A 16,259-nucleotide genomic window follows, 5' to 3' on the forward strand; every position below is an offset into this window, starting at 1 on the left:
CTTGAATAAGTTGATGATCACTGGAGTCGAATTGAATTAGAGAGGAGGTGGCCAACAGTCATTCGCGATCGACCAGTCAATCGCCACGGATATGATCGATCAATCGCATATGATTTTAAGCGAACTTAACGACATGCTAATAGTTGTCGTAAACTGATATTGTTATTTAACGGTGCTTATAACTGGCATAGTTTTGTGCACCAGGACTATGTTGGGTGTTCGAATGTTTCTACCCAATGTGAGAACGTATTCTATGTTCATGGAGGATTTTGCATTTTGAAAGGGAAATTTGATACATAACCAAAAGACGATTCACCGCAACAGTGACATCATACTGTTCTTTTTATTTGCTGATTTTTATTATTTCTAAGCGATAAAAATTCAGTGTATTCATTTATTTTTGTGTGTAGCGTTATTATTAATCAGTCGATCACAAGATGTTTCGATCGTAAAATGTTTGAAATCGGAGTTAAGTCAAAACTTTTTTTTATATTAAAGCCCTTAAATAAATATGTGTATCTAATCAATCAGTTTTTTTCTATTTTTCAGTGACCTTAAAAGGATGGGAATCCAAACCCCTGCACACCAAGAACGGATACTTGGAAGTATTATATCATTGAGAGAAAACTCAAATTATAACGTTTACGGTCACAGAAATAAAAACTATTATCAACATCGGGCCAAAAATTATGAAGCAGATGCCCCACCTAAATATGAAGAAAGTTGCCGAAACGGTAGAATACCTAACGGTATACCGGTTTAATGGAAGAACTTCAGAAACGGTACAATAAACAACGGTATACCGGATAATGGAATAATTGCCAAAACGGCACAATAGCTAACGGTCAGGATTTAGCTGCAAGAGTAACTCAATATCTGACGGTTTAACGGTTTAACGAAACAGCTGCAGAAACGGTACAATGACTAATAGCATAATCGATTGAAAATAGCTTCAAAAATGATTTAATACCAAGTAGTGCACCGATTTGATGTAACAGCTGCAAAAACGGTGAAAAAATACCGGTATACCGCTTTGATGAAATAGTTGCAGAAACGGTACATATTCAACGGAATATCGGTTTAACAAAAGACCTTTAGAATGGATGTAATACGTAACGGTATAGCACCATATGGAAATAGTTGCAGAAACGGTTCAATAATTAACGGTATGCTGTTGTAAGAAATAGTTGCAAGAAACATTGCAATACTGAACGGTAATTCGGTAAAATTGAATAGCGCAAGAAATGTAAAAACTCATTTGCTATGAAATAGCCTTAGTTAGCTATAAAATTATAAAAAAGCGCTTTTTTTGTTTTACATTTAAATTTTCATTCCTAATTTTCAATTTGTAGTATTATTATTTTTTGCTAATTTTTTTTTTTATATAATTACCAATCGCATTTTTGCCTTTTTTGTTAACAATTATACTTGCTGTTGCGTTTTCAGTCTTAAAACTTTTCCGTTGTAAAATAAATAAATAAATAATAATTATGTCAAAATACCAAAAATGACTCCCCCCCCACCCCCCTAAAAAAGGAAAAAAAAATTAAATTAGTATTGTACTTTGCACGTTAACTATCTAGTTTTGGATACAGCTATTTCAGAACCCATATTCCTGTATTTTCATTTTTTGAATTCACTATAAATTCGACATGGTTGGACTATAGTTGAATGGCTTGCAAAATCATATGAATGAATAATCATTCCTATATATTTATCTTTGTTGAAGCTACGTTTTGCACTAATTTTGTTATTTTTTTCGTTCTTTTTCAAAAGCTCTAAGAGCTTATCTGTATATATATATAAAGAGGACGAAATGGTCTAATGCAGAGGAACTCAATTTTTGGTGTTATAGAGCCCGTGGAGAGATTGAACAGAGCTCCAGAATAAATTTATATAAACAAAAACACATTCTTACTTACCGATTATGTTCCTGGGTAAATTAATATTACTTTATTTAATGACTCGGATGTCCTTTCTGCTTTGTCTTTAAAGAATACACTTGGCATATTAATAAAGTAGTAACAAAATGTGACATTATGAACAAATTTTTGGCCCCCAGTCTAAAATCCTTTCTCACCCCTGGTCACTCTGACCGCTAACTAAGCCACCATGTCTCTACTTGAATATTCGAAGCAAGCTATTCGTTTGCTTGAAAATGCTTCTTTTGATATATGTTCCATTTGATGCTTTATATTTCAATTTTCTGCTTTTAGGATTAGGATTGATTGAATTTTTGTAATATTTTTAATCATAGTATTGGCAGCAACAATTTGCCCGTAGCATATGCTTTTGTATGTGAAATAGTTTAAATAATTCTGCATTTCTTCGCGTATTTTCTGTATAATTTTTTGCTATTTGTTTTATTTATTGTAATTGTCTTTGTTTTATATTTAAATATAATTTGCTTGAAGCCAAAATATAAATTGTCATCTTTCGTAGAGAACTATTAGGGGTCCATTCAATTATAGACAGTTAGCAGTATAAGAAATAGATACATAGTCTGAATCGCCATTTGAATGTCTTTCTCTGTTTTCACGCAAACAGCTGGTTAAAAAAAGAGATGGATATATGGGTTCCAATTGCTTTTTAAATGTTCTTTTCCTTAGATGGCTATTGGGCTGCTATGAAGACTGCAGGTTAGGAATAAGGATAACTATTTTGCTCCAGAACCAATTTGAATGGCCTTCCCAGTAGAAGGCTATGAGGTGGCCATATAAACAGCAGGCTAGGAAAGGGATGAATATATGGTCCCCATCGCCGTTTGAATGTTCTCTTCCTTAGATTTCCATTGGGCTGCTATGAAGACAACAGGTTAGGAATAAGTAGACGAATAAAATTAGTTACCTCCATATTGGTACACACATATCTGGAATATCCAATCAAGCATGTTTAACGCAAAGCATTCGCAGAAGAGGAAATGCCTACTTGTGTACAAGTACCACCTGCATGAAGAATGCTTTGAACATAGGAAGACGGCTTTCCTTTTGAATTGCGGTATTTCCTAATTGTGACAAAGCGTATCAGCTTACGCGGTAATCGCGAGTTGTTACCAAGCTGACTGGGCACAAAATGTAAATATATAAGGTGTCCACGAAGTCTTCAAATTTTTTGAAACTTCTAAGAGAATTTATCGATGCCATATATTGTTTTAGCTTTCACAGATGTATTTAATGGAGTTATATTACCTGAACAATTACTGTATAAAAAGCAACAAACCTAGTTGAGAAAATATCGAGAACTGACTTCATAAAAAATTGAAATCATAAAGGGACTTTACGGACACCCTGTATATCGTATGGTTATTATATTGTTGTTCTTGTCGTTATGAAAAAATTTCTTATCAACTTCCTAATCAACTTTTCTTATCAACTACTGGACCAATAGCTCTTGAGAATTTCAGTGGTTAGAGATGTATTTTCGCTAGAAGGCTATTACTTTTATTCATTCCCTAATTTTCTATGAATATTTTAAGATCTGATATTTCATCCAATCCATTTTTTTTTTCATTGGAACACGGTTCTGAATCCGCCAAGCGTGACGGTCGTTTCCGATTTGATGCAATCCTACGCAAAATTTTGTTTGGACTAATTGTTCATATATTTGAGAATCGCTCCCTTGTGCATAGTAAAACAGGCACAACTGGAGTCTCGTTTGGCTCCTTTACTTGGTATTGATGTCGTCTCAGCTCAAGCGACGAAAAGTTACCTTCATAAAGTAACTTATATCAAAATACCGGTCTCCTAATTCATCACATCTATTAATAATACTAAAAACCACTCAACCGTATCCTCCCCACAAAAACTACTCAAGCATGACATACTTTGTTGAAACTCATTTATTGCCACAGTAGAAAGCATTATCACAGTGAATTTTGATGGGAATAGGGAGGAGATGGGGTGACAATAGGAAAAATATAAACAATAATAAACATAACAAATAAACTAGGTGAGATTTGACCTAACTGGGTTGGAATCGTAAATTAACAAAACTTGGGCCCGAATCCCGATTAATCTAGGTAATGTTCACCACTTCAAACAAGATGATTATTTTTCATCTCTATGGAAAGTTGGGGCAAGCGATAAAATGCCAAGGGCTATATTGGAACTATAGAAAAGGGTGGTGCATCACGCTTACTCAGAAGTGAAGAGACTCATTTCGATCAAAATTAGGGCATCCAACAAAATTGCCTATAGCTTATGGAAATAGACTAATCTCTAAGTAGAGTTGGGAGAGACCAATGAAATGAGCTATACTGACAATATTACATAATTATAGCCGTCAATCAAGCACCCAGAGAATTTTGCTCAAAGCAAGGCTACGTAAATAAAGGATAAGTGAAGGTGACTCCGAGCAAAGTTACAGGCGACTACCACAAAGCCAAGAGCTACTGATCCGATATGGCCGAGCAGCTCAGGTCAATGCGATCAGAGAAGTTATTCAATTTATATTGGTTATTGGAACAATCAGGAAAATTTCGAACTGACAGTGAAGTTAAATTTTTGAATTCAAGACTGGAGATTAGGTAAGACCAACAGCAGTGGCGTATCTGCGTAAAAACCGCCCATGGCAAAATTTGAAAATGCGCACCCATGATGATCGTTGACTGAAAATTGTTAACGACTGTTAATGAATTGAGATAGTTCTACGTTACTTTTAAAAAAACTACAAGTTTCAATTATTTCATTGAAACTTTTTACGATTGGATTTGTTTACCCATTTTGCGCCACAAACGGCTCCCGTAACTCGAGCCATGGCCGCCATACCCTAGATACGCCACTGGTCAGCAGTGAAACACTGCTCAGTACTGTACCTAATATTAGGGATTTACAGCATTTTTATATGTAATATGCACCTTTGGATGATTATTCGTAACGGGATTCAAAGTACACAATTAATTAAATAAAATAAATGGAAATATTTAACATAATAGCAATCAGAATTGATGTGTAATTACCCATTTTTTAGTTTGTTCAAACTAAGGTCTTGAGTCTCAAAGAAAACTCGGAAATAGTACTGATAGAAGAGGTGCATCTAATCCAGTGGCCACCAAACTGGAGGTTATTCCCCTAAAGGGATAATTTGACAATTTTTAGAGGGTAATTCAGACGTTCACTGTTTTAGACTCCATGACTACAATTTTATTGTACTATCATAATGATTCCAGTCACAAAATCGACTTTGCGATAACAGACTTCAGACTGTTTTTGAGTTGGTCTTACTATTGAATGTGACGATTTACACGATGTCATTTTTATATTTTGAAATGGATTATTGATCTTTTGGGGATTCGATTTCAGGGGTAACGATAAAAAAAGTTTGGGAAACACTGATCTAATCAGTGATACGATAAGAGCTATGTTATATTATTTCACTCAAAGCTTGAAAAATCGAACATACGTGATGAATCAAAAATATAAGAATTTAAAATGAAAACTACAAACAATTATTGATATAATAAGAAATGCTGAAAAATAAATTACAAAAAAAAATAAAAAAAATCGTGAAGGAATAAAATAATTAAAATAATTTGGTCCCCCGTTACTAGTGTTTATTTATTTATATAACCTTCCGGATAATTGTTTGTTTGACTCTTTGACTTTTGATTATGACCTATTACACTCAAGTACTCGCATTTTTCCTAACCGAATTACATATATCCGGATAAATTAATATTGTTATAGTCTGCGGCCACAACATTCACATAACGTCGGAGTCAGTACAGATTTTCCAAAAATTGTGTTTATCCGGATGTTATTCAGCATGGTTTAAGACTCCAATCACAACATGTGTAGCATTACATCACGCCCTGGTGAAGTTTTTTTTTTTTTGAACAAAACGTCTCTATTAGGATTGTTTTGCAAACACCGTGTGTGCACTATATCTTTCACCGTTTACAAACACTCCAGTGAGACTGCAAGTTCTTTGTGTGCTTAAAAGTGCAACCATCAGAAATAACTGCAGAAAGCGCCGCTGTATTAACTTTACGTAGACGCCAAGTTTGAGAAAGTTCTCAGACTGTGATTCCTCTTGCACTAATGGCTTCAAGTCTTTCTCTCAAATAATCCGATCCGTTAAGAAGAATGTTCTGTGTTGAGACATCAGTGATTCCCATCTCGTAAAGTTGCCTGAAAAATAGTGATATTTTAATAACATTATTCCCTTTTTGGGGGGAGTGAGGAGGGGGGGTGAGCGGCAGATCATATGTTTCTAGTAACCTTTATTGTTTAGTTTATATTTGGTATTGAAGTATTGCTCAAAAGTTAATGTATAATTGGGAAGGTAGAATTTTGTGGGTGCTCGGTGTTTAATTAACATTAGGAGTACATATCTAACTGATATTAGCTTTGCATGTTGAAGATTTTAGATACGAATTCATTTCCTATCACACATTGAGTGTCACTGTTTCGCACACTATTCGAAATTGACACTTCCACGCGGACCGCACAATTTTTTGGTTGAGAGTCGCATTTTTCCCGCGGGTTGCAGTTTCCACGCCCCTGAGAAGTCAATGATCAAACATATACAATTAGTTGAAACAAAGAATTTAACTTACCCATCTGAAAGTCTTATAATTTGCTCAGCAGTTACACATCCATTTCTAAGCATGATGTCTTTATATTGCGTCATATTCATGTCTTCCAACCATTGGCCGAGAGATGACAAATCGAGAGATTCAGGAATGCATTCGGCTTGCTCGTGAAAAGGACTGGAAAAAGAAAAGAAGGTAAAATACGTTGAAGGTATTCTGAGATTTTTCCCGTTCTCTACAAAAGGTGACGTTCACGGGAAGATAAAGGAATCTTTCATTTCTTTTACGTCGGTAATTCACTCCTTCCTTTACACCTTTATTTCTGAGTCACTGCACATGACTTTGCTCAGAGATGATTATCCTTCATTCTCCTCTATTTTTGAGTGAGTGCTCGTCAACTTTGCTCTGAGACTACTTTACTTCTGAGTGAGTGCACTTGCCATTTCCTAGAGCAAATTTACCAAATTCAAAAACTCTACTAACGCAACTGAGTACACTTACATGTTATTAATAGTATCATTCAATTTCTCTGGAGCGATTAGCATGCTGTCAAGTTGCGCTACAATCTGTGTGAAGGTGGGTCTCCTTGTTCGATCCATATTCCAACAGTTTAACATGAGATTATGGAGAATCCGGGGACAGAAAGGTGGTGGAGGGAGTCGATATCCGTTTTCCACGCAGTGCACAACCTGAATAAATATAAATACAAAATTAGGGAATAAATGCAAGTCTCTAACAACCTCGCCAAATTTGGAAGGCTATATAGAGCTGACAAAGTCCCAATCCTTCCTAAAGTATTGCTCAAGTAAACAGCGTTGCTGCAAATGGGGAAACACCCATATTGCTTCTTTGAACAGTTACAAATTAAGCCAAGTCAATATTTCAACAAATTAACGAAAAACTCGCGGAGCTTGCGGCTGACTCAATTTGATATGAAATTATATATAACATTATTTCACTTACGTCTTTGTTAGGCATTTCCCAATAAGGCCTTTCTCCATGTGTGAGAACCTCCCACATGACGACACCAAAGCTCCATACGTCACTTGATGACGTAAATGTACGCTGGGTGATTGCTTCAGGAGCTGTCCATCGTACTGGTATCATTCCTCCCTAATAATAAAAAAGAATGCTCAATGAGTTTTCAAACTGGGCCGCCCTCGAGGGGGAAGAGCGAGAGCACAAAGTGATTTACTAGGGGCCACGATCCTCCACTTGGCAGGCACCGTTCGCGATGATTACATTAGTTTAAAGTAAGTTGTTTTGTTTTTATATTACATTCATTCTTTCGCTTTTTTATCAATAAATGTAATGAATAAACTTATTATTAAATAAATTAAAAAATGAAGAACCAAAAACTATTGGTGTGAAAAGAGCCTGGCAGTTGGGATTGCGCGGAGACTAACTACTTATACATTTGATGTGCTTCTGTTCTGGTGGTCTAGTCTTAGTACAATGCAAGGATGCTGCAGCATGCCAAAATGATTCAAGTGTTTTGCTATGTGGACGGACTATAAGTAGGCACATTTTTGAGCAATTCAGAAAAAGGAGTAAAATGGGCGTATAAACTAACACAAAATATATATCTGTAACGTTACGTCAAAAAGTGCAATGATTTTCATATTACTATAGCGTACCTTGGTTGTATAAATAGCGGTTCCGCCATCTTGAATACTCGCTAATTCTCTGCTGAGACCGAAGTCAGATACTTTACATATCAACTGATCATTGACCAATATATTCCTTGCGGCAAGATCACGGTGAACGTATCCCATGTCGGATAGATATTTCATCCCGTCTGCAATGTCTCGTAAGATGTTCACAAGCTGAAAGATTCCGAGTTCGCTGTTTTGTGAATGGCGATCCTATAATTAAAACAAGTATTTTTTAGTGGGTTCAGTGGCCTAGTAGCTATACCAACTGATTTGGTGCCAAAGGCTGAGAATATAGAATTCAGACATCATTCGCCATATATTAGTGGAACAAAAAATGTCGTAAAGCAATAGGCGCCCTAAACCCCGCGAAAAAGGTACTCTTGTGATATGCGAACCAAGATTGCGGACACCGGAACGTAGTATGTGTGACAGGTTAGGGTTAGACCATAATTTTATTCCAAATTTTCCTTGTTTTGGTTCTTATACGAGTTCGGGGACTATCCAAGTGCCTCCCGTAGTATTCGTACCTTAAATTATGGCCTAACCTTAACCTGGAACACATACTACATTCCGGTGTCCGTCATCTTGGTTCACATACTTCGGTAATACCAAAAAATCTACCCATAAAAAGGCCTCGGTAGAGATATAGTAACGATCCCGGAACTTTTAATAAATATACTATCTCCACCTATTATGCCTGACAAGGGCCTTGTTCAGAGCAAGAGCCTATATCAAAAGCTAACAAAATTTACCTCTAAAAACAAATCCAGTGAGCCATTTTCCATAAATTCTGTCACAATCATGAGAGGCGTGGTTTTTGTGACCACGCCTTCTAATCTGATGACGCTGGGATGATCGAACTGCCCCATAATTGACGCCTCTATGAGGAAATCCTGCTTTTGTTTTTCTGTGTAACCAGCTTTCAATGTCTTGATTGCAACTACTAAGTTCGTTGATCGAAAAGGACTTGCCAGATTCTGTAATGTGTCGTCGGTGCATATTGGTGTCATGGGACGGAGGAGGCCTTTGTAAACATCCCCGAACTCGCCTAGAATATAAGAAATAGTGAAACGTCTGATTCGAGTATTATTTCCATTGAAATCTCCGTAAATACCTTCGTAGTCACAGACATGTTGAAAACCTCGCGTATTCTTATTCATACCAATGGCCGAGCGGTTTAAATATTGGATTTACTATGTCGGCATGACAGGTTGCCAGGAGTGTGACAAGGGGTTTCAAAATTAAAAAAAAACAAAAAAAAAACGTGGTTTTCAACATTTTTGAAGATCTAAAAAGCGGGTCGGACCCCCTATTTTTGATATGTAAAAAAAGGCCAGACACGCTAACTGTTACGGTATAACTTGGCAATTTTCAGAACCCCTTCTTCTCTTTGAAAAAACCTGGCTTTACCCCTGCTACCTATCTCTCCTTGCTAGATGCCTTATAGAACGCTAGAAACAGTTACGGTAAGAATAATCCATTACCTGATCCTAATAGATCTTCCTTCTTGATATTATAAGAATCAATTTCCTTCGCAAACTCGTGAACCGCTTGGTCGGGATCTCCGTATGTACTTGGGTCTATGTATGTTTTCACGGGCTCTCTGTGCGCTTGGATCAGATCAACTGAAACATGAATATATTGTGATTTACAGCAGTTTGTCATTACTATAGACAGTTGGCCCAACACTTGTGTAATAAAAATCAGGCGATGGGAATGAGATTTCATTTTTAGGATGTAAATAAAGCTGGTTAGGATATCTTGAGAGCCATGTGGGCATTACCTAAATCTTTGAAATGCAAAAGTAAAATGGCATAATGATATGCACAGACAGTGATAAACAGATAGTAATAAACTAAAAATTAACAAGTATAATGACGTCATAGATAGTAACAACTGACAAGTGACGTCATAACATTTAAAAAAATGTGATATCATTTTTCGATCTGTTACGTCATCTGTTGATGGTAGTGTGACGTCACATTTTAAAAAAAATCTGTTTTTTCTCCTTTCCTTTCAAATAAGTTAAAACAGTCACCTGCGTTATCAAAGTAGGGATAGATTTCAATGGATTCGTGTTTCTGTTTTTTATTCTGATTCCGGATTCGACTGATAATTAGCAACGCTGAAATAATAACAATCAACATGGCGCATGAAATTGCAATTCCGACTACAATTGGGAGATTGTCTGCAGAGTATTTTGCTGTATGGGGGTAGGTAGTAGTCTCCATTTTGTTTTTGTCTTCATCGATGCTTGGTGTGATCGTTTCGTCCAGATTATGACTAGCAACCCCCAATGTACGAAATACAATGGGTGTGCTGAAGAGACCATAGCCGGCAGCGTTTTTGGCGCGAATCTGTGAAGATAATGGATAATAAGGTTTAAACAGGGTGTTCTAATAACACAGCTCAGGTAATTTGGAGCATATTCTAGAGAGGACATAACTTTTGTGGAAACAGCTCAGATTACTGAAACTTTTGGGGTACAATCACACACAAACAGAAGTTCAAGTGTTAAATAAATTTTCCTTGTTTACGTAGAAGTACTTAAGAAATTTATGGGTTGCCATGTATATATATTTATTGATGCACGTGTTAGTAAACACTAGATTATTGAGACTTTTGGGTACAACCATACACATACAGAAGAAGAAGAACATTCAGAAGAAGAGTTCAATTGTTTAATTTTTCAAAGATAGGTTCTGTTTTTTATTTAATATTACATATAAATTCAGATTTTTGAAAATGGGCCCTCGTTCATCTACAGGGCACCTAGCGATTCTCTGGGGACCACTAGCAAAACCTTTACTAAGTACCATTTTCTATGCCTACATTAATTTAAGGCAATTTACTGTAATTGTTATTTGTAGAACCTTGACACTTTAGGTGTCACCACCCAATTATTATGACGTCATATTTTTTCCTTGATTATTTTTTTCAAATTTTCACTCACCACTAAAAATATATTTCAATGTCCAAAGTATAAAATATCCTACCTGGACAATAAACGATGTTCCCTGTGGAAGATATTTTATTCTGAAAGTCTGACTTTTTGTTCTGTTTATTCTCTTTATTTGCGGAGCGTTCAGTCCATCGCTTTTGTATTGAATCTCATACTCAAGAATGATACCGTTGGGTTTCGATGGAGAATCCCAGTTCAGGAGAACATTTGTTGGTTTGCGATCGATAACTCGAACATGGCCAACTGCAGATGGAGCTAGAAATAAAAAAGGAATGGTATTTTATCACAGTTAAAAATAGATTTCAATTATATATATCACTCATATATTATTTTAAAAAGAATGACGTCATTGTACAAAAGTGAGGTCATAATACCATTTGCTGATGCGACTTTCAATGAGACAAGGGACTGACTGAAGAATATCAAAAAATGACAGCATTTTATAAATACATCACGACACAGTACAAAAAAGTTAACAGTAAAAATCCCGAAGTCGTAGTTCAAAAAGTGACGTCATAATACAAATTAAACGGTATGATGTATGATGTCACAGTACAAAATGTCACGTCATAGTTCGAAACTGTTGTCATAAAAGATATTCAAAGGGTACTTAATACTATAGGGAGCGACCTTTATGATAGCAATTAGATTAACAAATTCATTTTTACCGGCTTCGCTTGTCTTTAGCAATATCTCAGAAAACGTCGGATCTTTACCGCTGATCTTTGTTACACCGTTGTAAGAAAAGATCTGTGGAAAATAAAAATTTAAAAATGATAAAAATCGAAAGAAAACGGTATGAGAGAATAGATAATAATTGGAAAGGAATTTTGCGAGTTTTTGTACGCTTTCGCGGAGAGTCTGATACCATTGCCCATCAGATGTCGCCACTGAGTCGCAAAACGCGTGGTGTTATTGTCACCCGGAGTGTGATGAATCGAATTGCATAACGATATTTTATAAAATAGTTACTCCATTAGATATCAGTTTAAATAGCACATATTTCTTAGTCATGCTTTCAAAAAATTACAAATTTTTCCTTCGAATTTTTAACCTTCGCATTTGACTTGAAACACTCAGAACTGTTAACTTAATCTGTAGAAAAATCCGACTCTAACATTTGAAGTCTAAGTATATGACCCGCCTTATGCTGCCACAACCAAACTGAAATCATATATTTTTAGCTAAAATTATTTAAGGAATTTGTTGAGATTGCGGTGAAATTTAATTTTGGGCACGAGGCTTATTGTTTTCCACCTTTGCTTTTGTAACACTGCAAATATTGTTTATTAAATGTAACTTTTTACGTCACACTTACATGGCCCGCCAGTCTAGGTCAGGCAAAATTCTTGGCTTTAGTGGATAGATCTATCCACTCAGATATTGGAATAATGTAAAAACGATTCTAACCCAAAGCCATCGGACAGGAGTCATTAACTTACCCTGAATCTGTAGTTAGTATGAGGCGATAGTTCTCTTATTTCAACATGTCTTTGGCTGTGGAATCTTCCTCTCGGCTCATAATCCACGTTGTCCCCGCAAGCAGAACACAGTGAATATGTTGAGTCGCATCGTAGACAAGAAATACTGTATTGAGAAGAAAATTGGTTAAATTGGTGTTGTTAATAACAAAACAATTGTCTTTAACAGGGCTGTAAGTGATGGACGTGATGGCGCTTAGCAGGTGAAGCTCTTTTCTCTGTTTCAAGACTCTGATTAGTACATGTCTCGGTTTCGCGTACATTCAGTTTCCGAAAGTCATACGTTTGCCCAATTAAGAGTTCGGCTCTGGGGGTCAACTACCAAACTTTGCAGTACAAAATGCTAATTTCAATGGCTCTAAAATAAAATTCTCGTTTCAGGTCATTTTAGTCTCCATATGTCAATCTTCCCCTCATTTAGGACTTAAAATACAGAATTCTCGACTTCAGGGGACAAAAATACCATTTAATGAAAATTGTTTGAAATCACGATCTTACCTATACGTAATATCGGTACGTCCTCCGGTAAATTTCGGCGATGACCAACGTATGGTTACAGACGTTTCGTTCACGGTATATTGAACCGATTCTGGTTTTGATGGAGGCTCTGTGGTAAAAAAGAAAAAATTAAAACTCAGGAACTGTCGTTAGGGCCATAGCCAGGAACTTTCAAATTATGGGGGTTGAAATTTTTAATTGCCAAATCCGACCGTAATGTACATTAGACCCATTTTCATTTAACAGACTGATTGCCGAACGGTTTGCAAAGAACCCCTTACTATATCAAAAGAACCTACTTGTGCATTGCACATTCTGTCATCTTTCCTGGCTCTATTATACCCAGCACAGAGTTGTTATGTGTGTGTGTGTGTGTGTGGAGAGGGTGTGTGTATGTGGACGATAGAGCGTTAAAAGTTGCTAGAATAGACGAGGTATATATTCAAAAATGCAGTGAGAAAAGTTCTGGCCAAAATCACTCACTTGTACACGGCATGTCTTGTCCATCTTTTCTGGCTCTATAATACCCTGCACTGCAGATGCATTTCATCGAAGCAAACTTGATCGACAAACTATTATCAGGGCATGTCTGACATTGATTGTTGCCAACTTCTGATTTGTATTGACCAGCTACGCATTCTAAAAAATACAAATATAAAAAATTGAGAAGAGTTCATTTAACATATATTATTTGTTAAGTATGTTGTTACGCAACATGAGTGACGTCATAAAATTCAGGATGACGTCATATAAAAGAGTAAGATGTCAATTTCTTCACCAATATATTATGAAGTCATGAAACTGAAAATCTACACGTCGAGGCCATGCTTTGTTAAACATGTATGCTTGATTGCACAAAAATGTTTTTCCGTTGCTGTCATACAAAATAAAATGTTTCAATATAGATGTAATAAATTGGGTAGGCAACGCCGAACCAGAAAAAATAGGCGTCGAATGAAAAAACACACAATGACGATGACGTCATACAAATATGATGACGTCATACAAATATGATGACGTCAATCTTAACGACACACTTCACTAATCACGCACACTTGGTCTTGCTGATTGCAGCCTTACAACATAAATTACGTCAGAATTTAAACTCATATCGAACGTACAGTTTTATAAATAGTGGGTAATTGAAAATCAATAAAGAATTGACTGTGAGAGCGCGTTTGAATAGAACCAGTTTCAAGCATGCTTATAAATTTTTTACGTGTCTTAAAGTAGCAGGTGCCGAGTCTACACCGCAGTTCGAATTCATTAAGAAAACCAAACTTTACTTCGAGTATTGTGATTGCTATTCGAATGTACATTTGATTATATTCCAATACCTGGCCTAATAGCCATTTACGGAAGATGCAAGTTAAAAAGGCATTTTCTGTGTCATACATAGCAATTTTCCGTAGCATGGAACGTTTTCCTCAGAACCTCCCTCTTGAAAAATCCTGGTTACGCTGTGATGGTTGGGGCCATATATCCATCCCTATTCCCAACCTGCTGTCTGCTTGGAAACCAAGCACTCTAAGATGAGCAAAATTCATATAGCGATTGGGACCGCATACCCTTTTTATATGTCTAATTCAAGGTGGTCCAAACCCAGGTCGCATTTGTGGGAGAGTAAACAAAAATACCTTTTGGTGTAGTTTCACCATAAAAATAACCAGAAAATGCCACAATGCTTGCTTGGTTATCCCTGCAAGTTGTGTTGGTGACAATCTAAAACGACATTTTCTCTCTGTGACACTTTCTCCGTTATGAAGAGTTTGAAATCCCACACTAAATGTAGATATAGTAAGATTTTTGCAGGTTTTAGTGAGTTTTCTAATGGATTTTGTATGTTTTGGCTTGATAAATGACAAATAATGATCAAGTGTTTGGACAATAAAAATGTTTGTTTTATATTGCACTGTTCACCTATTATTGACACTATTGTGGCCCGCGAACAATACAAAAATAATAGTGTGGCCCGCGAAGCCGACAACCTTGGACCACCCCGGTCTAACTATTGGAACGTTCAAATTATTAGATACAATTACATAGCATTGTGAAAAAATAGGTCAAAGGGTAGCTTAATAATATGGAAGTCATGACGTCCTATCCGATCGCCAGCACAGGTTGAGTTTGAGAGTAATACCAGAGTTATGCATTCATTTTTAAGAAAATTTTCTCAAAGCATGGCCACACGTATTCAATTAAAAATATAAAATATTGACCCCAAAACCTAGTTACGACCACTCAAATAACAAGAGCTACTAAGACTATGAAAAATTATTGCGTGGTTTAACTCTTTCGTTCTTCCTAGTTTCATTGCTTAATAAGGTTATTTTACAGAATATTTTAATTTTTTGAGCATGAATTGTTTGAACAAAATGGGATTTGGAATCTACCAATCGAAATAACACTATAAACTCCACTGAAATGATAAACAGGGGGGTGCCATGTGTGCTGAAAGCCTCCGTAAGGGGGTAATAAAACGTCGGGGACCACTTCTATAAAGAATCGTGGCGTAGGACTTTTTCGACTTCATCTAATGTGGGTTTGTTGATCACGCCTTGTCAAGACCCTTCAAAATACCAGCGGCCGATTTATTACACAGAATTAAGTTTGCCCAGCTTTTGTAGTCTGGTTAAGTAGGGCATTCCAGAATGAATCGCCTGTTCCGTGGCTTCGAAGAACCCTCGTTCGCATCATTACAAAAATGATTAATTCTTTCGACATCGAGATTGGAATGTTTACAAATGATCAAAAGTTTTTGTTTGTCTGAAACGAGTCTCGCTGGTTAGTAATTTGTATAATAATCTATGTATATTCGTTGTTTCAACACAAATTCAATTCAATTTTAAAGTGCTGAATAGAATTTTCTTATTTATCAATTGGAGAGGAAATTACAAATGATCAAAAGTTTTTGTTTGTCTGAAACGAGTCTCGCTGGTTAGTAATTTGTATAATAATCTATGTATATTCGTTGTTTCAACACAAATTCAATTCAATTTTAAAGTGCTGAATAGAATTTTCTTATTTATCAATTGGAGAGGAAATTTCTGATAGTACGGATTAATTCTATGGCTAACCACGGCCTCTCGTCCGATCATCAATCATAGCGGTTATGGGATTAGTTACCAAGT

The 16,259-nt window shown here is 36.2% G+C and overlaps 2 protein-coding genes across 2 annotated transcripts in view; one reads left to right on the top strand and one right to left on the bottom strand.

Annotated features, from left to right (window-relative positions):
• The window catches only part of LOC120328310 (ephrin type-B receptor 3-like), an 81,026-nt gene extending 78,606 nt beyond the window's left edge, over positions 1–2,420 (top strand). The window contains exon 20 of the mRNA XM_039394758.2: positions 550–2,420. Within this exon, the coding sequence (XP_039250692.2) occupies positions 550–763 (214 nt within the window). The 3' untranslated portion in view covers positions 764–2,420. The remainder of the gene's footprint in view (positions 1–549) is intronic.
• Positions 2,421–3,826: 1,406 nt separating this feature from the next.
• LOC120327492 (ephrin type-A receptor 4-A-like) overlaps positions 3,827–16,259 on the bottom strand; it is a 36,117-nt gene continuing 23,684 nt past the window's right edge. The window contains exons 7-19 of the mRNA XM_039393793.2: positions 13,612–13,767; positions 13,129–13,237; positions 12,592–12,736; positions 11,818–11,899; positions 11,184–11,404; positions 10,226–10,544; positions 9,672–9,812; positions 8,940–9,235; positions 8,170–8,397; positions 7,496–7,645; positions 7,034–7,221; positions 6,557–6,709; positions 3,827–6,128 (exon numbers count right to left, since the gene is read on the bottom strand). Coding sequence (XP_039249727.2) covers positions 6,014–6,128; positions 6,557–6,709; positions 7,034–7,221; positions 7,496–7,645; positions 8,170–8,397; positions 8,940–9,235; positions 9,672–9,812; positions 10,226–10,544; positions 11,184–11,404; positions 11,818–11,899; positions 12,592–12,736; positions 13,129–13,237; positions 13,612–13,767 — 2,303 coding nt within the window. The 3' untranslated portion in view covers positions 3,827–6,013. The remainder of the gene's footprint in view (positions 6,129–6,556; positions 6,710–7,033; positions 7,222–7,495; positions 7,646–8,169; positions 8,398–8,939; positions 9,236–9,671; positions 9,813–10,225; positions 10,545–11,183; positions 11,405–11,817; positions 11,900–12,591; positions 12,737–13,128; positions 13,238–13,611; positions 13,768–16,259) is intronic.

Source organism: Styela clava, chromosome 7 (genome assembly GCF_964204865.1).
Source record: "Styela clava chromosome 7, kaStyClav1.hap1.2, whole genome shotgun sequence".
NCBI lineage: Eukaryota > Metazoa > Chordata > Ascidiacea > Stolidobranchia > Styelidae > Styela > Styela clava.